General features: G+C 42.6%; 1 protein-coding gene across 1 annotated transcript in view; it reads right to left on the bottom strand.

Annotated features, from left to right (window-relative positions):
• The window catches only part of LOC126416589 (neurofilament heavy polypeptide-like), a 190,768-nt gene extending 170,044 nt beyond the window's left edge, over positions 1–20,724 (bottom strand). Inside the window, exon 1 of the mRNA XM_050084342.1 lies at positions 20,661–20,724. Within this exon, the coding sequence (XP_049940299.1) occupies positions 20,661–20,724 (64 nt within the window). The remainder of the gene's footprint in view (positions 1–20,660) is intronic.
• Positions 20,725–26,944: the final 6,220 nt, after the last annotated feature.

The raw sequence follows: 26,944 nt of genomic DNA, 5'->3' as shown, positions 1-26,944 counted from the left end.
GAAAGTACGCCTAAAACAGAAAGTACGCCTAAAACAGAAAGTACGCCTAAAACAGAAAGTACGCCTAAAACAGAAAGTACGCCTAAAACAGAAAGTACGCCTAAAACAGAAAGTACGCCTAAAACAGAAAGTACGCCTAAAACAGAAAGTACGCCTAAAACAGAAAGTACGCCTAAAACAGAAAGTACGCCTAAAACAGAAAGTACGCCTAAAACAGAAAGTACGCCTAAAACAGAAAGTACGCCTAAAACAGAAAGTACGCCTAAAACAGAAAGTACGCCTAAAACAGAAAGTACGCCTAAAACAGAAAGTACGCCTAAAACAGAAAGTACGCCTAAAACAGAAAGTACGCCTAAAACAGAAAGTACGCCTAAAACAGAAAGTACGCCTAAAACAGAAAGTACGCCTAAAACAGAAAGTACGCCTAAAACAGAAAGTACGCCTAAAACAGAAAGTACGCCTAAAACAGAAAGTACGCCTAAAACAGAAAGTACGCCTAACCCCTATACGTTTTTAACAAGTATCAAGAGTTGCTGGGTTGACAAGTCAACACATAAGACAGCAAAATGAATTATAGAAAATACAGCTGCTAGGACATTTTCCGTTGGAATAATGTACTTCTGTTTGTACGAAGCACCATTATCAACACGATTCATTGTAACTCACTGTCGCACAACTTTACGCATATTTTTTTAACACAGCATTGAGGTAGTACTCACTACAGAATTTCTTGCGCGACTTTCATGTTTACATTCCACCGAAATTTAGTACAAGATATATGACTGCGTAATTCTGCTATAGCAGGCAATTTCATGGAACACCGCACACTAGGCCCAGTTTGATTCCTTATTTACATGCGTACACAGCAAACTGCTCAAGTACAGTGCAGAGCAGAGGGCACTTCTCACTGCACCAATTACCGTAGCTGCTCCCTGTCCGTCACGCACGGGGCGTGGGAAGAATGTAGAAAAGGCTGTGTGCGCTGAAATTAGTCTAACCTTGTCCTCGAGGCCTCCACCGGAGTCTTCTCCAGAGGGCCGTGCTATGTTCCTAGACACATCACGAACATGGTTCCTAAAAGTTCCTTCTCAGTTTGAGTAGCTACAAGCGTTTGCTGCACCAGTTCTTTCAGCATCTCTGCGACTCCCACGAGAGAAACAAAGTGGTGGCCTTGGTGTGTGTTCTGTGGTCTCTGTTAGTTCTATTCCATACCGCAGTGACAATTTAGCAATATTCTGCTATGAGTCACAATAGTTTTGTGAGCAACTTCTCTTGTAAACTGATCGCATGTCCCTAGTGTTTTGCTAAAACAGTGTCACCTGCTTTACTCACGACCCCATGTGATTGTTCCATTTTATATCTGCTCAAACTTACTGCTACGTCTTTGCACGAGTCAAACAACTCCAACTGCGATCAGACATTTTTACGATGGCACTTAGTACTGCGGAGTGCCAAGGTTTACATTTCTGAATATTAAAAGCAAGCTGCTAATCTGTGCCATTTTAAAGTTTCAACATCAGACTGAATATTTGTGGAGGTTTTTTTCAGACAATGAATTATTGTAGATAACTACATCAGCTGCTAGAAGTCTAAGAGCTATGAGCGCTTGTTCACTGTAAGAGATTTCACATTAGCGAAGATGCCCATAGCTCTTAAGCTACGCGTTTTAGAAGCCGTATTTATTAGACTTGTTTCTAATGATCGTTCCTGCCACATCCCTGAACGGCGAACATGCCTTCTGGGACAACCTGTAGACATTTGAGTAATGCAGACAGAACACGTCTTGACTGTTTGGGAAGCTCTCTTGCATTCTGAGAAAGCTGCCGTTCCTTCCGAGTAACTCCATCGCAGCAGTCCCACAACCGATCATTTACTGTTTTACATCTATGTGTAGTTAGAAAACCTGAACGCTCCAGTATGAGACTAAACGAAATATTAGAACTGACGGTAGTATCTAAGGCTCTTCAGTTTTCGATCGATGGCAGGTAGTAAGCAAGCCAAGGAGGGATTATGGTCAAGGTTTAACGTATTGTCGACGCAAGGTTGTTAGAGACATCTGAAAACCTGTGTGTGTGTGTGTGTGTGTGTGTGTGTGTGTGTGTGTGTGTGTGTGTGTGTGTGTGGAGGGGGGGGCCGCGGCGGCGGTGGCAGCGGTTCGACGGTGTCCACCCAGGCATTCGCTTTTAGGAAGACCAATTGGATGGCTGGAAAGATATGTAGCACAGCCACGTGGAATGTGAGGTTAGCTCCGACTGACTAGCGCTTTTGGCACCTCTCCGTAAAACTTTACGGCTGGTTGATTAAAATAACGAGCTACCTCCAAACGGGAAAAGACGACGTACTGTTTATCGCTCGCAATGATAAATTTCGTCTTGTTGACCGTATCTACGGTCTCACTACTGCAAGGAGGGACATTGCTGCACGGTCGCTTTTGTTTAACGCTAAATGTCGATTTGTACAAAGATTTTCGAAATTTGTTTCACGGTAACAAGACGGAAGCGAACCACCATTTCGCATCATTTGGCACACTAGCTGCTATAATGAGGCTTACCGAAGAACAACGTTTAGATGGTGACTGGTTCGTGTTCTGAACGGCGTAGTTAAATTGCCCTTTAATGGTTTACGGAAACTTATAATCTGAGATCTTAACTATTTTACCCAAATTTAAATTTCGGTGTGTCCAGATAACTTTCCGATTACACAAGTTTATGTATATAAATGAATGTACGTGTTCCAGCAAGCTTCCAACATTTATGTACCTACAATGGCCTCGTAGCTGCAGACGGATGGAAACTGAGGACGAATCGTAGAAGAATAAATTCTTAACTATGAATCAACTGCACTTTTGAAAGGAACTGAAAATGGAATGGACGTGATAAATGACGTAGGCATAAGTCCGAAAGACAAAAAACATGAATTACAGTGAAAAGGGAAGTCGCAGAAGTTGCGTCTGCTAAAGCTGTACGAAGTATTAAGATTAGTAGAACTAAGGAGATAGTCTATTGCCTTCCCATTCTAAGTTAAATAGGACCAGCCCAACCCAGAACGCTACTAACAAGGAGACGGCACGACCGTGGGGTTGGGGATTTGTTCGCAATTTTGTGTGGTGAAAGAGGACCCCTAACACTTCACGTTAAAATATTAGGACGCACTACTCGGAAAATCCCGAGAAAAATCGATCCAAAGTTTCTTAGGTGCCGTATGAGTATAAAATGTTAATCCACTGCCGAGCCGCCGTCTGGCCCACATCGTTAGCGCTCGGACCCTTACGCCAGAGGTCTCGGGTACGATTCCTCCTCCGGCACTTTTTTCTGTTGCTGGCAAAATTGCAGCGCATTGTTACAGGAGAATCGTGAAATTAATTCCCGGGAAGACTGTATAAAAATTCATTCTGTAATTCACCATCAATTATCGTCACCAATATTCCGAGACATGATTCAATATGCGTGGTTTTCCTCAAAATTGTCAGAAACTTTAAACATTTACTAAAATGTTAATGGGGCATGTTTTTGTACATATTTATTGCAAACGCCCTGTGATTCTAAAAAATCCGCTTTTGTATGTTGCGCAAGATGTCGCAAAAATTATTGCTTTGTTTGTTTTTACGATAATTGCCACTGCGGTTCTTGTTTATAATTATTATATGTATAAAAATTGAATGTTTTCCAATCGATTAATTCTGATTAATTAATCCAATTCTGATTAAAAAGGCAATGTTTCTCCTCATATACTTAACAATGAAAAATGGAAAACCCACTGTCATGAATTGTGTTTGACAAAAAGAAAATAGTTTTCATTGAATAATGAAACTAATTTGTTAAAGATAATGTAGGTTTGGGAAACTTTGTGAATAATTGGTGGAATAACGAAAGAAAATGAAACAGAAGAAAAAAATTGCCTGCCAGAGGAGGAATAGAACCCGAGATCTCTGGCGTAAGAATCCGAGCCCTAAGCACCTAGGCCAGACGGCGGCTCGGCAATGCACTAACATTTTATACTCATACGGCACCTAAGAAACTTTGGATCAATTTTTCCCGGGATTTTCCGGGTAGTGCGTCCTAATATTTTAACCACGTGAGGTGTTAGGGGTCCTTTCACCACACAAAATTGCGGACAAATCCCCGACCCCACGGTCGTGCCGTCTCCTTGTAAGATAATTCAGAGGACCGGCATTTGAACCTGGCTGCAGAACAATCCTACCGTCCCTAATGTTCATTTCGCCTAAGAAACAAATTACGGCTTGTATGGACTCGTGCAGATACTCTTCCCTCTATTTGCGCATGGAACAGGAAGGGAAATGACTAGTAACGGTACAACGTACCCTCTGCAGCGCACCGTTTGGTGGTTTATGGGGTATGTACGTAGATGTGGGTTAGATGGTTGATTTGGAGGAAGGGACCCAACAGCGAGGTCATCGGTCCCATCGGATTTGGAACGATGGAGAAGGAAGTCTGCCGTGCCGTTTCAAAGGAACCGTCCCGGCATTTGCCTGAAGCGATTTAGGGAACTGACGGAAACCTAAATCAGGATGGCCGGACGGAGGTTTGAACCGTCGTCCCCCGAATCCGAGTCCTGTGTGCCGTGTGCTGTGTGCTAACCAGTAAGCCACTCGCTCGGTAGATGCACCTAAGGGAGAAATTATTATGGCTCTAGCTGACTAGCACCAGCTAGGAAAGTTCAAGGAAATGAGCTTGTAGATACCATTCACCTGCTTTAACTGTATGCAGCCGCAAGTCCGAATAGCATAATTTTATCGTCGCTAGGAAATGTCAAAACCGGGAGCGATGTAGCTTGTCTGTTTCCTCGAAGCGGCAAATGAAAACATTCGAATACTTAGCGTGGTTGATAATATACACACGCACAGTACCAAAACACTGAGCATTGTAAAACGGCGCCAACCCAGTCAAAAGCTGATCACTAGTGAGTTGACAAATCGCACGACTGAAAGGTGGTTTGTAGCACAGACAAATACAACCATATTCCTCTCCCTCTGCTATCAATATCGGGTGAACCGTTCGCACACAGCTTGTAATAGTGGCTAGCAGTTTAAGTACGTGGCAATCTTAAGACTGTACTATATGTACAGGGCCATTATTTTTCCTGGGATTCCAAATTTATACGAAGAATGAGACTATTGACCTGTAGTTCAATCTGAAGTGTAACATTCGTGCGGATCCACACCGTATCACTTTACCTCTCTAGCTGCTTTCAGTCATGTACGTAAAGTGAGGTACTACATAACTACTCAATTCTACTTTCGGGATGCGTTTAAGAGATCTAGTCCCTGTACACGTAAAGATGCATTGGCTCCGGTAAATATGAGTTGTTCCAGGTCTGCCGTAATTTATCCTAAATTTATAAGTTTTAACGGTACGTTATGTGAACTTGATATAGTTCAAACGAGGTGTTTGGTCAGATGCAATAAGGAGCCAGTGTCCCAGAGCGGGTTTACCACAGCTGCTTGAATATCACTTTTAGCACGCGCGTGAAACGTTATCCGTTTTGTCAGCTGGTGGCCCCACCATGGGCGTAAGCTACATACAGCAGCGATAGAGTCTTTTACGCAGACGGTGCCTCGATCTTTCTGACAAATAGTACTCCAAAAACTTTTCGGGTCGCTCTGCAGTAAATTGGAGAACATTTTTAATCTTATGATATGACTAGTTTCTCCGCAAAAGAGCGTGAAGACGATGCTTCGTGTGGATATCAGGATAACCGGTACCTCGGACCCTAAGCATAGGGTGGATGGTTTATAAATGGTTAAAATGGCTACCCTGCGACCGTAGCAGTCGCGCGGTTCCGGACTGAAGCGCCTAGAACAGGTCTGCGGCCGGCTATGATTTACATGGAGGGAAAGAATCTACTAGAAACTCGCGTAGGGAAAGTGTTGAATGAAACTCTTGAGTTTGAAATATGTAACGGCCTTAAAATATCTCTCAGCGAAGGTAATGAGTGCAGTAGAAGTCGTCAGTTTTGATCAGTGACTCAACAAGGTAACTAGTTGATAGCATTGCGTTACCATTAGGGAGTCCATGACGTTACATCCAATTTTGGAAATAATCAGATCGAATCCAGAAGGAACATTTGACGGGTGCTTCAAGCTATTAATGCATTTAAACTAATTCCAATATTTAAAGAATCAGTGGGAAAAACGGGTTTTCAACGGGGACATAGCTATGCGTTCTAGAGTATTAACGAGACCTCTACAACTTTTAACAAAATCACGATTCTAACCAACCTAGGCTTGAGGATACGCTATTGACAGTTACGCCAATTTCCATGTACAAAAGAAGAGGCTGTGACGTCACAGCATATTTTGAGTATCACTAACTTCACCTCCACGAGGAAAGGGTTGTCATAGTTTGATTCATTAGATTAACAAATAATTCTGATACCGAAGTAATTTTCAATGAGATCCCTTGCGTGCGTGGACGTTAAAAGTAACGCTGGTTATTGATAATGACCAACTACGAGTGTATTACACGTGGAAACAAGACTACGCATCACACAGAGACCGCAACAGACAACAGTTTTAAACATTTCGCAACGCTGCTCTGTGGATTAGGGCTTGTCTAGAGGCCCCTCCCTACGAACGCGGCCATCTATCGGCCGACCGACCAACAGGCACCCCGACCGATCGCTCCCCGCGACTGCAGCGCCGCTTTCTTGCTGTGGTCTGTTTATCCTTAGTGTATTGTGTTTATTTTCCAGACTACCTTTGGTTGGAGTTACACACAAACCTGTGGGGGTTGCCTTGGCTCTTTTAGAGATTAGGCAAAAAACGAGAGAATGCTGTGGGCAAAGAAGTGGCCAATGCAAGGAAAGAAATTCATTCACGTTCTGGTACTTTAGGAGCTGGGAGCCGATGATTTTTCCCTAACTATCCAAGATTGGACGAACTATGCATTTTAGAGCTGCTGAAAAACCATTCTTAACGAAAAATAGAGGCTGTTAGGTACATTACGGTTTCTACCCACTGGCAGAAGTTAAGAGGAGCCCAAATTCAGTGCTGTTGTACACCCAAAATTATGTAAAATTTCTGGAAACTGCAACGTGATTTATAGTCGCATGAGGAAATACGTAACGGTAAAGCAGAATACATTAAAAATGTTCGTGTAAACTATATCTAGCGTACATGACGACCCTATAAATTTAAGAAACTCATTTAAAATAATGATACTACAAACTGGTGTAGTTCATGTCACCTAACAACAGATACACAAGAAATTAAACATCTAGCAACTGTCAGAACTATAAAAAGTCACACATTTTGCTCTTCATATCAGTAGTCTGATATAAGCTAGAATTTAGCAGTCATAACAATGAAGCAAGTATATTTTATGAACAAGCGTCCGTTGACCGAGTATTTGCTTTTTTTTTTGAGGGGGATTTACTTCCGATACACATCGGAAATTAGATTTCAGATCTGCTCTGTATATTGCTGTTTCTAGTTCTCATTTCAGATAAATATCGGCAAAAACCTAAAAACAAATACAGAAGACCGGATATCTTACTCTGTTCCAAATGGCTTAAAAATTAAGTAAGTACCTCATTCCTCGCATCTGTTACTATACTCCACGCACGACCTGTCGCACAAACATCTCCAATCTTGTTTTTTGAGAAACTTTGTCAAAGTTTCGTCAGCCTCGCACCCTGTTATTTATATTAGAACAGCATTTAATCACGGGCGCAGTTATGAAGGAATTTTGTCGGGCGGTTGGCACGACAGTACCACACTTGTGTGGAGTTGCTTTGGAGGGAAGGTAATGGGGGGAAGGGGGTGGGCGGCTCGGCTGTCATGTCTTCCTACCCGCCCGACATCCCAACAGGGGAAGTTGGTCGGTCTGTCAAAAATCCTACACATCCGATTTATCAGTCTGTGCGTGTTTAGGTCCCTTAAATATTTGCTAGCCTCTCCTCCCCTCTTCCCTCCACCCATCGTATCAACGGCGGATTTATTGGGGAACGTCGCATTGCCTCTAATCCAATGGAAGGTAGATAAACTCAGTGCGGAGGTTCCATGAAATCAGTTTGTCGATTAGATATGTCAGGTAAAACTTGACAAAGTTGATTTTTCTGCCGCCTCTTGGTCGAGAATCGCGATATAAATTTAATACGATAATAAAATACTTTTGTCAGTCAACATTAAACATCTAATGTGCACTACCCTTTTAACGATGAAAGTACTTTTAAGTTAGTGATACTGCTTGGAAATTAGTAACACGTTCCCCTGTGTTAGTAACGTTCATTAATTGCGATTCGTTGTTGCGTAAAATACTCCCCAATGAACGTATTGTCGGATGGGTAGGGAGATTGGGGGGGGGGGGCGTGGCAAGAGGCTTTGATCTCTTTCGCAGGCTGGCTGAACAGTACGGCTTTGTAACTAGCTCGAGGCTTACTTTGCCTAACACAAGAACCTTGTAACCGCCACAGCAAACCAAATAACTTTTCGTAATTCATAAGGCAAATTACTTAACTATCAACGAGCAAATAAAATTTAATGTTCGGTAAAAAAAAAATATTAATTGTCAAACAGGAACAATCTGTCGATATCAAAAGACATATTACACAAATTCAGATTCGTGGTTTGACAGTGGATAAACAGGTTTTTACGACCTCCCTTAGCGAGATTTGAATACCGTTTCGGTCAAAGATGTGTAGTGGACAATCACTCTTACATTTTTCGTAGTTTATGTAACATGTTAAACATGTACCAAATCAAACTTGCCCTTTATCTAATTAAGTTTCCTGAATTCACCAGCATTTTTAGTTTTTATAACAAAGTGTGTTGGATATGGCACAAAGCTCGACGTTCAGGCTACGGTCAGTCTGTTGCTACATCCTTTACTTCGTTATGGCTAAAGTTGGCTTCACCAATTCTCAATCAAATTATCACCTTCCAACCCGAACTAGAGCTCTGACTACACTACAGATTGCGTTCCTCACAGTTCAGCAATGTGAGTGCTCGGACATTTAACTCTGTATTCACGGTTGACCTGAAACTCACGTAACCCAAAAAGTTTTCTACTAATGTGGTAAGTTATGGAAGCGTAGATCATACTGCCCCCACCCACCCGGAACAAGATTCTCGGCAATGGCGACTCCCAAACAATTCACAACATTTTTCTAAGTTCTCGCACAGTGCCTGCAAGCACGCGAGACGATGCACAAAAGTCGCGGCAGCAGTCAGCCGAAATATCCACGTACTCACCCGGTCACGCGGAGTCTCGAAGTCTGCGACTCGGGGAGCAAACAGGGCGGTGGAGGGCGGACGCTTGGGGCTCTGGACACTGGGGCAGGACAGCCACGCCACTCAGCCAGAGGACCTCGCTGCGCCGCGTGGCCGTCCATAGAGGTCTACGGTCCTCTACCGTGTAACCGTGAATCGCTGGGGCCTCGTCAATAACAGGACGCGTCACATTTTGTCCTGTAACTTACAGAACAACAGATAAAACGAATATTTATTTACATGGATATACGTAATAAACATTATTCCTTCTAAACAGTTATGAACATATTTTAATAAGTTACCTTATGGAGAGTCATAGCAACGAGTTACAATTTTTTGAAAAGAAACTTACTTTTATTCCATGACGTGACTGATGTATTTAAACCAACTGTGTACAAATCAATTTAAATCAATTTTTTATCAATTTTCGTTAGGGGGTTAGAAACGTTCAAAGTTTAAGGGGCGAATTCGAAATGCTGTACGTAGATAGTCTTGTTGATCGTGCAATGTTCATACAAGTGAGGCGTTCGAACGTATGCCCATTTCCCACAACGCACAACTCAATGCGCCTTGTAAAAGACCATACAACACGTAAAGTCGCTAGTGGCACAGAACGACGAGCTTCCTCGATGTGCTGTCTGAAGTCATGTTCAGTTACATTGTAGAATGTATCCCTAATCTGTTGTATATTTATTTATTTATTCGTCCACAGGCCATTTAGTACAAGGCTATCAGACAAGTCAGATATTTACAGAAAAGTTTACACATATATGAAACATTACCAGAATAGGATAGGTTTAGGCAAGGATTGGGCAGAAAGTCGGCTATGGCCTAATCCAAAAAGCCATCCCGACATTCACCTTAGAAACTCTGGGAAACCATGAAAAACTCAAGTCAGGATAGTCCGACAGGGAATAAACCGCCGACCTCCTGCATACGAATCCAATGTATTAAGACTGGAATAGCCACCTCACTCGGATCTTGATTGAAAGGGGAATCACGAATACATAGTCTACAAAGAGTACAACATGCACAAAAAGTAAATAAATGAACAAGTAATTTTGAAAATAAAAACACTACTGAAAAAGTGAAAACACATCAACACATTACACAACACTGCTGAAAAGTACAGCATGTACAACAATTAAATCAGTGACATAGGGAAAACATGAAACTTTGACAGAAAAGTCACCTGAAAATAATGAAAACAAACCAACACATTACACAGCACTTTGGAAATTATAATGCACGGACATACGAAAACCTGCCAGCACTATATCCTGATTCCTTCTCAGAGTAGGTGTGTTACACTGCATCCGAAACAGGGGAAACAGAAAAGCAACAATATAGATGGTAGATCAATTAACAGAATCAAAAGCACTCAGCCGGCCTGAGTGGCCGAGCGGTTCTAGGCGCTACAGTCTGGAACCGCGCGACCGCTACTGTCGCAGGTTCGAATCCTGCCTCGGGCATGGATGTGCGTGATGTCCTTAGGTTAGTTAGGTTTAAGTAGTTCTAAGTTCTAGGGGACTGATGACCTCAGCAGTTGAGTCCCATAGCGCTCAGAGCCATTTTTGAGCCAAAAGCACTCAACAGTAAATAAAAGCCTAGTAATCCTGTAAATTGACGCGTTATTTTACACTTCAGGAACACTTCTCGACAAGAAACGATTTTAACTCTGCTTTAAAAGCCGTTTCCATCTCCAACTTCTTTGTGTACGGTTTCAGCGCTTTATAATGAATGGCTCACATGTCTCTGAGTGCGGGCTGTTGTTCTATATGGAGTGACCCACAGTTGCGAGTATTATTATTGAGGTAATCTGACTTACTTTCCAGATCACCAAGTCTAGCTCTTGCCATCAACACTTATTTGTATGTGTACAAGGACGGTAATGTAAACAAAGAGAACTTTTTAAACAGGGGCTTGCTATGAGCCCTAATAGAACTGTGTCACAAGACAAGATTAGAATAGCCTTCCCTGTAATGTAAAAATTTCATTTGATCGACTATCAACTTTACCCCAGAAAATCATTCCATGGACTACAATTTACTCGAAGTAAACAAAATAAGCCATTCTAGCACCATCTGAGGAGCAAACTTTAGAAATAATTCTCAGAGCGAAACGTGAAGAATTGAGTCTCTGGGAGAGTTTAGTTCAAGTTTAAGTCTTTATCAGCTTACATTTTTGAAATTTTTGTGAATCGCACTCTTCCTAATTCATTTGCTCCCAGTACAAGATGGAGAGATCTTAGTTTTGATTCAACTTTCCAAATTTTGATTCAAATTTCCAAATTGTATGCAGCTTGTTTTTTGAGGGTCTGCCTATTGGAACAGAACTAGGAATACAAGGACTTCAGGACTAGATCAGCTGAAAGGTCAAGGGAGAAAACCAGAGTTAATGGAATACAGTGTCCTCAGAAGGAAAGAAGATCACAGAATGCAGCGAAACGTCACTTTGTTAGGGGAAACAAACAGGTGAGTCATGCGAAACAGACGCAGTAATTCCACAATAATCACGAATGTCTGGTTGTGATAACACAGTAATGGTACTCATATCACATACATTTAGCTGGGAGGCAACTGAGTGAAGAATTTCACCGCCCCAGGATGGGGAAAATTAACCAGGCTTTGCAAATCTTTAATTTTAGTTTGGATATTGGAAGGAGATCTAGAATAAAGAACAGAATTCAGATGATATTATCTTAAAAGGTTCAGTTTTGAAAGGGCATTTTGCAGCGTACTTTGAATCCAACAGTCTTTTCCATTTCTTGATTGACACTGATGGCAGTCAAAGAAGATGGCTGCCCTCTGTACGCTTTTATCATTTCCTTGAAATCTTCTGGTGTTTCCATCAGTGTCTTTGCCTTCCGCAATCCAACATTTTTATCGCACTGTGGGTAAGAATTACCTCGCACAGGGAACGTAATTTCTTGTCTTCTCAGACCAGTAGTTTGATTGAGAGTTACATAATGAAAGAGAAGAAAGGGAAGTTTTCACTTTGACCACCAGCAAAGTCACAAAACACACACTTTGTGCCAGGAGGAATGGTTAATGTTCAGGAATATGACAGAAACGCTCATTCGAAGCAAAAAGTCTAATAAACATGAGCTCTAAAGCTGATACCTTAAGAGCTATGAGCACTTCATTTTTGACACTTCTGCTGCGAAACACATCTCTTCTACTGCCGGCTCTTTGCATTCCATATTTTGGGAGGAGCTGATACGGATAAAAACAAGAAAAAATTGTCTGATAAACGTCTATGAGCTACGGGCATTTTTTCATCGTCGCTATATGAAACTCATTTCTTCCACTGAACAAATGCCCATAGCTCATAAGGTATGCATTTATAGCCCGTGTGTACCAGACAATTATTTCTTGTTTTGGTTGATACCACCTCCTCCCAAAATATTGAAAGCGAAGAGCTTGCTGTGGAAGAGATTTGTTTCACAGTATCAGAGATGAAGTGCTCATACCGCTTAACGTATGCATTTTAGACCCCATATTCACCAGACTTTTGTGCTTCCGATGATCTTTCCTGTCATATTCCTGAATATTGACCAACCCTCCCGGGACACCCTGTACAGAGCTCTTCAATGCCTCATGCAAGGCGTGAGTGGTTAAGTGAAAAAGGAATGTCGTCACTTCATTTGCCCCTTTCTTCGCAATGCATTCAGGATAAACACAAAAACAAAAAGGATTCGCCTGTTGCAAGAAGTCAAATATTGAACGAATACATCGAAAGTCGCTCCTTAAAGTGTATGGCAGTCCTTGGCATGTTTGACAGGGGTACACTTTTTTGCAAAATTACGCATATAACCACATTCTTTTTGTTTTTCCTTGCTTCCAATTTACTGGTAGGAGCCACTAATTTACTGGTATGAGCGATTGCGACAGTATTCTGTTTGCTCTACTCTATCGAGGCCGGCAGAGTCACAACTGATTTGCCTGAAAAATTGACTTATTTGTTTCTTTCCCCTTAGAGGAAAACTATGAACGCTAATATCTGTGGAGTGGCTTGGCCCCTTTTTTTCAGTTTTAGCCTCTAAGTAGATGCGTATGATCATTCTGAATCAAGCTGTGGCAATAACTAAATCCCGAAAAAAATTACTTACCTGTTTTTCTTTTTTTTTTTTTTTTTTTTTTTTTTTTTTTTTTTTTTTTTAGTATACAGAGATTCGCTAACATCACTCACTATTTCACTGAAGTGACCTGCAAACATGGCCTTAGCAGTAGTTTCTAAGGTGTGTATTTCATTTATATAAAGAAGGAACAGAAGGGGGCCTAACAAACTACCCTGGGGTACACCTAGTTCGACTTTTCTTGCATCAGATGCTAATCTGAGTTCATGATTAGCATGAGTTTATGTGAGCTTCACAACCTTGTTTTCTACTCATTTTGTCCTCATTGCTTCCAACTTATGTAAAAGAATTCATGACTGACCGTATCGAAAGCATTAGAAAGGTCTAAATTAACTCCAACAATATGGTTGTTATCCTGAACTCTATTTCATCGCTGTAATCATTTATCGCTGTTTCTGTACTTTTGCCTGTTCGAAAGCCATGCTGGTTGTTATTCAGTAGGCTGTGGTCGGCTATGTACTTGGCGATCCGTTGTTTCATAAATATTTCAATTACTTCAGAGAATGATGAAATTAGTGAAATAGGTTGGTGATTTTCAATTTTATGCCTGTTTCCATTCTTGAACAGAGTTACCACTTCCGATACTTTTAATCTTTCGGGGAACACATCCTCAGCGAATGATAAATTAGTAGTGTGAGCCAAGGGTTTTGCAATTTGTGAAGCATTACGGACTGTAAGTTACACTCGAACATCATCTACACCAGCTGGTGTTTTGCATCTGAGGCTTCTAATCAACATTACTTCGTGTTCACTAGTTGGAACTAACGTCCAGCTCTATGCTGGCGTGCAAACCTATGTTTATCCTGACTTGTAAAATTTAAGCTAAGTGTTGGGAAAGCTTTTATGTAATTTGGCAGCTCTTTTTTGCAGTACTGGGATCATCAGCATTTCCTGCTCTTCATATATCTTCCTTGTTTCCCTCCTTACAATATCACTTACAGATTTTGATTTTCCATATGATATCATGTTGCTTTCAGCTGTTAGTGTTTCATTTAACGATTGTTGTTTCAAGCATAAGATTTTGATATATAAGTTTACGTTAGGCAGAGGTAACAACGTAAACCTATATGTCAAAATCTTATGCTTGAAAATGATGTAATACCGAAATGAAAATCGTAAAATAAAACACTAACAATTGAAACCCAGATGATATCATTTTAATATATATATATATATATATAAGCTGTAGGCCCATATAACAGGAAATTAATAGATTTTGATTTGTTGCCCGACATTCTTATTGTGTTATACAAGGTAGAAAGGAATGCAAAAACAAACTAGGTAAGGTCGTCTACCGGTATCTTCGTGGAATAAGTGGCAGAGATATCCGATAAGTACAATCAACAAAACAAAACTGTTCACACGGAAAATGGCTAAGTCCCACATAGCGCACTCTCGGTGAGAACAGCCACGTCACATGTTGCGTTATAACAGAAACATATTAATCATACCAGCGAGACGTACTACACACAATTTTGGAAATAAATACCAATTAAACGTTATACACTGAATCATAGAATATCGACAGCGATCACGAAATGTGTACTGATTTGAATGATAGCGCTAGTCGCAGTCCGAAGCAGATGTGGGCGTCGGCGCGCAGTTAGGCCGCGGTCAGAGAGCCCGACCAACACTCCTAGAATCAGAGGTCCGTTCCCCCATCTGGCCAGTATTTGGTGCTAACGGTCTTTCTGTGCCAGCTTCTCTCGTCTTAATGAGCGCAACACTGGTGCATACGAGTTGTAGTCTCTAAGAGACATATTATTGTACGAGCTAACTAAAGTCGTATCCAAAAACTCACAAAATTTCAAACAAAATTCATCCAAGTTATTTAAAGCGCACTCGTTTTATAGAAGTGACAGAATATTACTATTCTGAGGAATTAATAGGGATGTGGAAACGGAAATGGGTTAATAATTGCTTGAATAATTGGAAAAACTGATTGGAAAGAATAGTTGGAAAAAATTGAAGGTAATTTATGAATCTGTGCACAATCTTGGGTGAACTTTAACTGATACTACTATCAACAGACCTTTACCAACATTACATTCAAGGCCAATAAACATAATTTGCATTACGTACTGCTGCTTCCAGTATTGTGCGATACCAAATAACCGCCAGAACCACTGAAATTGTCGATCTGTCACACGAAGCAGAATATCTTTAGTATAAGTAAATCACGTTCAAGTCGTGCCTATTAAGTCTGAGTTATTATCTTCACATTAATTCCATTGCGTTTAGTCTTCAGTGTGACAATGTCGATGCAGGAACACTCCTCCAGATTATTCTTCTCTGCACCGTAAGTCTTGATGCAGGATCTCGTCAGCGAGTGAAATGATGAACAGATAGAATTTGAACCTGTAACCGTGCGAAAAAATTTCCTTTTCTAATAACTTTTTGTAACACTCTTAATGAGGGATTAAAATACACATTTTTAACAATGCTGGTACGATGGACCCAAGCATACGTCTGTACGCTACCACTTCCCGAAACAAAGCGGTGAAGATACATGAACTATCTGAAGAGCGTTTTTCTTCTTTGTTTCATACAGATATTTAACGATGAATCAAAAAATTATCCTTGCCACAAAACAACTCGTTAATTTACCTTTATCGGTGTCTTTGTTTTATAGCTCATTCAGTTTACATACAGCTTACATATAAGAACAGAAAAGAAGGAAAAATAGTATTATTCAGTACAGTGTCCCCCCTCCCCCCATTGTGTTCTGACGTCATACGGAGGTGCACAGAGGCTGAGTTTTTTTTCCCTTTTGAGGTTTCATAATACTGACTGGTATGGGCATAGCCTTTATTTTCGGCCATTGGAGTTATCATAAATATTTATCATTTTATATGGGCATGTCAGCTCCTTTTAATCCATACATATATAATTTTCTCTCCTAACAAAGTGCATGCTGTAGCTCCATTATTCTCAGTCAGCATCTGCACAGTGTTTAGCTTGTGAAGTATGCGCGTGCAGCCCAACGTCCGTTATCATCACAGTTCGCGCTCACACGTCCAGTACGAGGCCAGAGTGTCCATGTCGTGCGTTTACAGTGACTTTCACTGCACAAATTCGTGAAGCTCGTGTTCAGCGATCCTTTGTGCAATCTGCGATGTGGTGACAACAGGTTTCCATATCAGCGGCCCAAGGAATTTATCTCACCTCGTCGCTCTCACTTATTCAGTGGGGAGACCAGCCGTACGTCCGACATCCGTAGACAAGGTAAGTTTCTTGCTGCTTTTACGACGTTGTCAAGCACAGAAAATTCATGTTACAAATATAGCCATTTTTAGTTTACCACGTGCGCACCCACGTATTGTTTTAACGTACATACACTTAACACTCTGCCGCCAGTTTCGTATGTTTTTGCACTTTGTCTTTGAGCGTCTTTCATACAGCTGCATTACATACAGTTTCTGTAGTGTCCTTCCCACATACTGTACACATAACATAATAAATAAAAATACAATTACAAAACACACTTATCCTAGTTATTTGCTGACATGCCACTATCGTCGGTCATATACATTATAGTCTGTAACACATTCTCTCCCCTTTTTATATATAGGGTGGTCCATTGATCGTGACCGGGCCAAATATCTCACGAAATACGCGTCAAACGAAAAAATACAATGAACGAAACTTATCTAGCTTGGGAAACCAGATGGCGCTGTGGTTGACCCGCTAGATGGCGCTGCCAGAGATCAAACAGATATCAACTGCGTTTTTTTAAATAGGAAACCCCATTTTTTATTACATATTCGTTACATTATGTTTTAGTTGGATCACTTTTTTCGCTTTGTGATAGATGGCGCTGTAATAGTCACAAACATATGGCTCACAATTATAGACGAACAGTTATTAACAGGTAGGTTTTTAAAATTAAAATACAGAACGTAGGTACGCTTGAACATTTTATTTCGGTTGTTCCAATGTGATACATGTACCTTTGTGAACTTATCATTTCTGAGAACGCGTGCTGTTACCGCGTGACTACCTGTAAATACCACATTAATGCAATAATTGCTCAAAATGATGTCCGTCAATCTCAATGCATATGGCAATACGTGTAACTACATTCCTCTCAACAGCGAGTAGTTCGCCTTCCGTAATGTTCGCACATGCATTGACAATGCGCTGACGCATGTTGTCAGGCGTTGTCGGTGGATCACGGTAGCAAATATCCTTCAAATTTCCCCTCAGAAAGAAATCCGGGGATGTCAGATCCGGTGAACGTGCGGGCCGTGGTATGGTGCTTCGACGACCAATCCACCTGTCATGAAATATGCTATTCAATACTGCTTCAACCGAAAGCGAGCTATGTGCCGGACATCCATCATGTTGGAATTACATCGCCATTCTGTCATGCAGTGAAACATCTTGTAGTAACATCAGTAGAATATTACGTAGGAAATCAGCATACATTGCACCATTTACACTGCCATCGATAAAATGGGGGCCAATTATCCTTCCTCTCATAATGTCGCACCATACATTAAGCCGCCAAGGTCGCTGATGTTCCACTTGCAGCCATCATGGATTTTCCGTTGCCCAATAGTTCATATTATGCCGGTTTACGTTACCACTGTTGGTGAATGACGCTTCGTCGCTAAATAGAACGCGTGCAAAAAATCTGTCATCGTCCCGTAATTTCTCTTGTGCCCAGTGTCAGAACTTTACAAGACGTTCAGAGTCGTCGCCATGCAATTCCTGGCGCATAAAAATATGCTACGGGTGCAATCGATATTGATGTAGCATTCTCAACACCGACGGTTTTCAGATTCCCGATTCTCGCGCAGTTTGTCTGCTACTGATGCGCGGATTAGCCGCGACAGCAGCTAAAACACCTACTTGGGCATCATCATTTGTTGCAGGTTGTGCTTGACGTTTCACATGTGGCTGAACACTTCCTGTTTCTGTTGAGGATTGGCAGGAGCCAACCCACGGAGTTTGGAGGAAGCGAGTTTAAGCTCACGCAGGCTGGCGTGAGGTCTGGAATAGGACAAGGTATTTAGACTTCAGAAAAAAGGTGGTACTTGGTGGAATACTTAACTTTAATCCATTAATGTTGAACGTAGCTCTTGTCTGTACATTATTTACAATATCAATAGTAACTGAACAATGGCGCCTTGCTAGGTCGTAGCAAATGACGTAGCTGAAGGCTATGCTAACTATCGTCTCGGCAAATGAGAGCGTATTTTGTCAGTGAACCATTGCTAGCAAAGTCGGCTGTACAACTGGGGCGAGTGCTAGGAAGTCTTTCTAGACCTGCCGTGTGGCGGCGCTCGGTCTGCAATCACTGATAGTGTTGACACGCGGGTCCGACGTATACTAATGGACCGCGGCCGATTTAAAGGCTACCACCTAGGAAGTGTGGTGTCTGGCGGTGACACCGCAGTTTCCTTAAATAACGTAACTATCCGGCGAACGGTCCGGACACTTTGATGATGTCGTCCAGGATACCGAGCAGAATACATAGCACATGCCCGTTGAGCATTTTGATCACAATAGCCATACATCAGCACGATATCGACCTTTTCCCCAATTGGTAAACGGTCCATTTTAACACGGGTAATGTATCAAATACCGTCCGCAATGGCGGAATGTTACGTGATACCACCTACTTACACGTTTGTGACTATTACAGCGCCATCTATCTCAAAACAAAAAAATGTGGTCCAAATAAAACATTCATATTTCTTTACGTAGTAGACGAATATGTAATAAAAATGGGGGTTCCTATTAAAAAAAAACGCAGTTGATATCCGTTTGACCTATGGCCATCTAGTGAGCCAACCATAGCGCCATCTGGTTTCCCTCTTCAAGCTAGACAAGTTTCGTTCTTTGTAGTTTTTTCGTTTGACGCTTATTTCGTGAGATATTTGGCCCGGTCACTATCAATGGACCATATATAACCTCCTGATTGAGAACTGTGGTTTTGTGACTCAATGGTTACATTTGAATGGCAGCATGATCAAGGAATAAAAAGCAAATTTACTGCAGATCAGTCTCGATGGAGACAATTATGTATACTGTTTGGCAAAGGCAGCCCTAACCCACCCTTGTATGCACTGACGCATCTCATATTCCAAGTCCACCTCAGCTATCCGTTTGCAAACATACTCTAAATAAAACGAAAAAATATAGAAAACTTAATGTCTATGATCGTCCCTCTCATAATACGGTTGATTATGAAAGTGCAACTGACATATACGTCAAATTATTAGAAAATTCTTTTTAACTGCAAAAATTGGCAATATACCCAAAATTAATGTGATCTGTGTTTATTCTTTTTTTACATTATCTTAGATTTTAAAAAAAGAATCCGAAGACTGACTGCATTGAATAAATATTAACCTATAAATTAACAATGATGTCCATTTATTTTTACATTAATTGAATCCTAAAGATTGCAAATGAATCGCAAATATAATGCAACAAAGATATGTATACATGGCATGACCACCTCCTAAATCTGGCAATACACCTAAAATTATTGTGATCTCCGTTTATTCTTTTTTACATTACCATGGATTTAAAAAAAAGAATTTAGCCGGTGCACCATTGTGAATAAATGTTAACACAGAAATTAACAGGGATGTGCATTTATTTTTACGTCAGTTGAATCCCAAAAATTGCAAATGAATCGTAAATAAAATGTAACAAAGAAATGTAGATAGCAAACTACTGGTGATCAACATTTAAGTTTAATTTAGTGTTGGACATATTTCATGGCCAAAATTCACTTAACTAAACAAATAATTTATATTTATACATGTATGCAAATATTTTGTAAGAATACATGAAGTATGTAAACATAAAAATATTACAAGACAAAAACAAGTCGTGTGCAATGACTTTGAAAAACAAGGACATCCTTCCGTGATAAAAACAAAAAATATTACAAGGATATGAAAAGATGACTATAAAACGTACTAAAAATGCAAAACATTATTGAAAAATGGGCAGAATTTGTTTTTATCTGTCGACATTACTATCGCTTTAAGAGAGCGGATGTTACTTTTTGACAGCGCAACACCAAGTATCACAGGAAGAGCATGATATCTGAAGAGGGAGACGATTGTATTTTTGAACAAGGGAGGCACTGTATTTTGAGAATGGGCTTTGATTCACAAAATGAACTGCTGACTATGTGGTATACGTCAATGCATCTGCTCAACTCTGTGATGATCTATGCACTGTCAGAAGGCTGCATGCTGCTTTGCAGTGGTGGAGGTGTGTAAGGTTCTCACCTGCAGGCAGAGCCCGTATACTGCATGGTATACACACTGGACACTCGTCGCTGCTGCTTGTGGTTGTGGCTGGTGTACACGTCGAGGTTGCTCAACCTCATGCTGAGCTGGTGCACTGCGTGGTGCAAGCACACTCGACACTCAACGCTACTACTTGCAGCTGTGACAGGCATGGGTGCAATGGTTACTCAAACACATGAAGAGCTTGTGCACTGCATGGTGCAAGTTCGTGTGGACACTCGACGCTACTACTTGTGGTTGTTGCTTGCGCAGGTGTGGCGGTTCGTCAACCATGTGTGGAGCTGGTGCACTGTGTGGTGCAAGTTCACCAGAAGTTCACTGCTGCTGTTTGCGGTTGTGACTGGTGTGTGTGTGTGTGTGTGTGTGTGTGTGTGTGTGTGTGTGTGTGTGTGTGTGTGTGTGTGTGTGTGGCAGTTGCTCAGCCACATGTGTAACTGTGCACTGTGTGGTGCAGGTGAACTGGATACTCGGTTCTACTGCTTGCAGTTGTGGCTCGTGTGGGTCTGATGCTTGCTCAATCACGTGCAGACCCGATGCACTGTGTTGTGCAAATACACAATACGCTCAATGCTTGTGGTTATGGCTGGCATGTATGTGGCACTTGTTCAAGTGCATGTGGAACTGTTGCACTGTGGGGTGCAAGTATACTGGGTTCTTGATGCTACTGCTTGTGGCTGTGACTGGTGTGGATATGGTGGTTGCTCAACTGCATTTTGAGCTGGTGCACTGTGTGGTGGAACTAAACTGGATACTTGACGCTACTACTTGCAGTTGTGGCTGGTGCAGGTATGATGGTTGCTCAACCACATGTGGACCTGATACACTGTGTTGTGCCAGTACAAGAGACACTCGACTCTGCTGTTTGCAGTTACAGCTGGCATAGATGTGGCAGTTGCTCAACTGCATGTGAAATTGTTGCACTCTGGGGTGCAAGTACAATGGTGCTCGACACTGCTGTTTGCAGTTGTGGCTGTCACCTGTCTGGTGGTTGCTCAACCACATGCATGGCTGGTGCACTGTGTGATGCAAGTACACTTCACAGTAGACTCTAGTGTTTGTGTTTGTGGCTGGTGCAGTTGTGGCGGTTGCTCAACTGCAAGTCGAGCTGGTTCACTGTGTGGTGTAAGTATAACGGACGCTCGAGGATGCAGCTTGCTGTTGTGGCTGGTGTGGAAGACAAGTGGGTGGTGGGTTGTACCCCAGGGTAGCGTGTCAGGAGGAGAAGAAGATTTGCACATCTGACATACATTTTACTTACATATTAGTTCTTCCTGTTGCATCGAGAATGGCGCATCCGTCCCCCTACAGTCTTCAGCGCCGATAGTCCATGTGGCGAGGCGTCTCGCCCTGCCGGTCTGACGACTTCCCGTGGATGCCTGCTGCCTCAGCCTCGGTTCGTGGCACGCGCTGAGCCGCCACGGCTGTTCGTCGGTCCCACAGGACTTCTCGGAGTCTGCCTCTAGGCCGTCTTCTCCGGCTTCACTTTCGTTGAGACTGGATCCAGCTAGCAGCCCAGCTTGCCTTTAGTGACAGCCCCCGCAGTTGCCTCTTCTGGAGTCCGCCACGTGGCGACCCCGTCGCTGCTGCGCTGTGCGCTGTCGGCACTTACCGTGAGCACGGCGGCTGTCTGCACAGAATGTACGGCGAGTCTGGAACTGAAATTAAAATTCGTTGGAATAAAGTAGAACGACGTAAATTTTGACACTAAATGTTATTTAGGGTTTATCAATTTGAGTTAAGAATTCTTTGCAAAAAGAGGAAAAAAGCGTTAACATTCTTAAAACGTTTTTATCACAAATCTTAAAAATCTTTTACTAAATATTTCAAATATTTTTAAAAGAAGGGTAATTTGAACTGTAAGTACATATCGATTGTAACACATTAATTTCTTTTTTACACATTTTAGCCTGAAATATAATACATCGTAAACAAAATTATATGACTCCTTTTAATGAAACAGTGGAGATAATTTTAACCTACTCAAGAATCGATTGTATACATGGCGTCGGTTATCTCTATAAGAGAAAGGTAATGTTAGGTATGGAATGAAAATCAACACAAATAAAACAAAAGTGTTGGCACTAGGAGGAAATAAGGAAATAAAAATTATGCTGAATGGAGAAATACTAGAACAGGTGCAAAATTTTAAGTATTTTGGAAGCAGGATGGACACCGACTGGAAGTGCACCACAGAAATTAAAACAAGGATAGCAGTGGCAAAAGAGGCGTTTTATAAGAGAAGGAGAATTTTCTGCAGCGGTTTGGACAGAGAACTCAGAAAGAGACTCATAAAATGTCTTGTATGGAATGTTCTTCTATATGGCGCTGAAACATGGACTATGAGGATAAAAGACAGAGAATGACTGGAGGCTTTTGAGATCTGGACATGGCAGAAGATGGAAAGAATAAGTTGAATGGACAGAGTAAAAAATGAAGAGGTACTGAGAAGAGTGGGAGAAAAAAGACGGTTACTAGATGTAATAAAGAGAAGAAAAAGAAATTGGATTGGGCATATATTAAGAAAGAATGACGGACTGATAAAAACAGAAGGTTATGAAGAAGGGAAAAGGAAGCGAGGAAGGAAGAGATTCCAGATACTGGATGACATGATGGACGGTACAAGATACAGCAGCCTTAAGAAGGAAGCAATGAATCGCAGAAAATGGAGAGGCAAAGGACCTGCTAATATAGCAGATAATTGATGATGATGATGAATGTTAGAGGACGGTGATTCATTATACACCGAAGTCGGTAATTGTAATACGACATAACGACCAAGAGGTACCGTTTGGGAGAGAGGGATGACTCACGCTGAAGCATGCAGCGACACAGTGGCAAGTGTGTCATCGACTTTACTGCACCGGAGGTGCAGAGCAGGTCTTTCGCTGATGCTGGAGAGGGCGCCGCACGTCACGCGTGCGTGGGGCGGCGCCAGTGGCAGTGCTGGAGTCTTCTGCGCCGGAGTCCCGTCTCCCAACCCCACTCACACCACGGCTACGTGGCCATCGGGTGGTTTGGCTGCACTGGCAGTCAGGCATACACGGCTGACTGCCCTCTCGAGCGCAACTCGTGGGCCCCGTGTAGACCGCCGAAGGGGAAGAGCCGTCCGCCGTCGTTGTAGAGAGCCTCAGCAGATGCGGCCACCCGCCCAGGGCAGCTCGGTCAGTGGCTGCAGACAGCTCTGCGAGTTCCCACCCCCGCCCCGACCCTGCGGACAGCAGCTTTCAGTCCGCCGGACGCCTTTACCCAGAGACCCGCCCTCTCGCTCCTCGCGCCGCTTCATATCCCGCCCCGCTTCATCTCCCGCCCCGCCGCAGATGCGACGCGTCCGTGGAGCGCAGGTTGGAGGTTGGTCACAGCGGGCCGCCTGGCAGCCGATATCCGCCACAAGAGGTCGTCGTTGTCGACCTGCGACTTAAACAACTGTCTTTCCCTCCGGTTCTAGACGGGAACAGAATGACGACACGACTGCCTGTTTTGAACTTCCGGCATCGCTTATTTATACGTCTTTTCCCTGCACCGTTGACGAAGTTCCTCTGAAGGAGACAAGTGGACAGCTCTTTAATAATTACAACGTCAGCTTTCCTCGGCCCACTTCCGCCCTACACACAGGTCATCAGGCGTTGTTGTAGCAGAAACGTATAAGTTGCTGGCAGCAAGTTGGTACCCTGTGCTGCCCTCATGACCTCACATTCGTATTCAGTGGCCGCCGGGCCGCGCCTTCCCGCCCGCCTCGCAGAGTCGTCTGCAAAACATCTACAGTGCCCGCACCTGCAATGTGATGTGACGATCGATCCCTCAGCTACCACCTTCCAACCACAGTTGCGTAAAACTTAAAAAGAATTACCAAATCCGACACTGTACTTACTCGTGACGCAGAAAAGAACTTGTTTTGGAAGTCTATTACAATGGACGCAATCCGAGCAGTCACCTTCTATTGTTTGCAAATGATGCTGCCATTTATCGTCTCGAACAGTCATCAGAAGATCAAAATAATTTGTAAAATTTTTTAGACAATATATCTGTACGGTGCGAAAAGTGGCAATTGACTCTTTGAAAAATGTTTGGTCATTAATATCAATACTGAAAAGAACCCACTAATTTTCGGATGCACGATAAATCACACAGATCTAAAGGTTGTTAACTGAACTATCTAAAGGTTGTTAACTGAACTAAATACCTACAGATAACAGTACGAACTACTTAAACTGGAACGATCACATAGAAAACGTTGTGGGTAAGTCTAAGCGAAGACTGCGTTTCATTGCCAGAACACTTATAATAGAAAACCCAGAAAATATTAGATACAGGCTCCGAGGTGGATGCCATTTTCCTTGACTTCCGGAAGGCGTTCGATGCAGTTCAGCACTGTCGCCTGATAAACAAAGTAAGAGCCTACGGAATATCAGACCAGCTGTGTGGCTGGATTGAAGAGTTTTTAGCAAACACAACACAGCATGTTGTTCTCAATGGAGAGACGTCTACACACGTTAAAGTAACCTCTGGCGTGCCACAGGGGCGTGTTGTGGGACCAATGCTTTTCACAATATATATAAATGACCTAGTAGATAGGGAGGGGAAGTACCATGCGTCTCTTCGCGGTTGATGCTGTAGTATACAGAGAAGTTGCAGCATTAGAAAATTGCAGCGAAATGCAGGAAGATCTGCAGCGGATAGGCACTTTGTACAGGGAGTGGCAACTGACACTTAACATAGACAAATGTAATGTATTGCGAATACATAGAAAGAATAATCCTTTATTGTATGATTATATGATAGCGCAACAAACACTGGCAGCAGTTACTTCTGAAAATATCTCGGAATATGCGTACGGAACTATTTGAAGTGGAATGATCATGTAAAATTAATTGTTGGTAAGGCGGGTGCCAGGTTGAGATTCATTGGGAGAGTCCTTAGAAAATGTAGTCCATCATCAAAGGAGGTGGCTTACAAAACTCTCGATCGACCTATAATTGAGTATTGCTCATCAGTGTGGGATCCGTACCAGGTCGGGTTGACGGAGGAGATAGAGAAGATCCAAAGAAAAGCGGCGCGTTTCGTCACAAAGTTAATTGGTAAGAGTGATAGCGTCACGGAGATGTATAGCAAACTCAAGTGGCAGATTCTGCAAGACAGGCGCTCTGCATCGCGGTGTAGCTTGTTGTCCAGGTGTCGAGAGGGTGCGTATCTGGATGAGGTATCGAATATATTGCTTCCCTCTACTTATACCTCCCGAGGAGATCACGAATATAAAATTAGAGCGATTCGAGCGCGCAAGGAGGCTTTCCGGCAGTCGTTCTTCCCGCGAACCATACGCAACTGGAACAGGAAAGGGAGGTAATGACAGTGGCACGTAAAGTGCCCTCCGCCACACACCGTTGGGTGGCTTGCGAAGTATAAATGTAGATGTAGAAATCCACTAAAGAGACTGCCTACACTACACCTATCCCATCCTTTGCTTGAGTATTGCTGTGCCGTATGGGATCCGTACCGGATAGGGTTGACGGAAGACATCGAGAAAGTTCAAAGAACGACAGCTCGTTTTGTATCATTGCGAAGTAGGGGAGATGTGTCACCGATACGATACATGAGTTAGGATGGCAGTCAATAAGACAAAGACCTTTTCCCTTTTTTTGGCGGGATCATTCCACGAAATTTCAACCTCCTACTTTCTCCTCTGAATGCCAAAATATTTTGTTGAGGCCCGCCTACACAGGGGGAAATGGTCATCGTAAAAGAAATAAGAGAAATCAGAGCTCGCACATAGCCATTTAATTGTTCGTTCATCCCAGGCACTGTTCGAGAGCTGGACGGTAGAGAAATTGTGTGAAAGTGGTTCGATGGACCCTTTACGAGGCAGAGCAGTCATGTAGATGTAGATTCTCTTCACATGTTCCCACCATCTGTTCCCACTTAGATCTACACTCCTGGAAATGGAAAAAAGAACACATTGACACCGGTGTGTCAGACCCACCATACTTGCTCCGGACACTGCGAGAGGGCTGTACAAGCAATGATCACACGCACGGCACAGCGGACACACCAGGAACCGCGGTGTTGGCCGTCGAATGGCGCTAGCTGCGCAGCATTTGTGCACCGCCGCCGTCAGTGTCAGCCAGTTTGCCGTGGCATACGGAGCTCCATCGCAGTCTTTAACACTGGTAGCATGCCGCGACAGCGTGGACGTGAACCGTATGTGCAGTTGACGGACTTTGAGCGAGGGCGTATAGTGGGCATGCGGGAGGCCGGGTGGACGTACCGCCGAATTGCTCAACACGTGGGGCGTGAGGTCTCCACAGT

Source organism: Schistocerca serialis, chromosome 8 (assembly GCF_023864345.2).
Source record: "Schistocerca serialis cubense isolate TAMUIC-IGC-003099 chromosome 8, iqSchSeri2.2, whole genome shotgun sequence".
Taxonomy (NCBI): Eukaryota; Metazoa; Arthropoda; class Insecta; order Orthoptera; family Acrididae; genus Schistocerca; species Schistocerca serialis.
The sequence above is the reverse complement of the archived record's forward strand: the minus strand, read 5'-3'. Positions and strand labels throughout refer to the sequence as shown.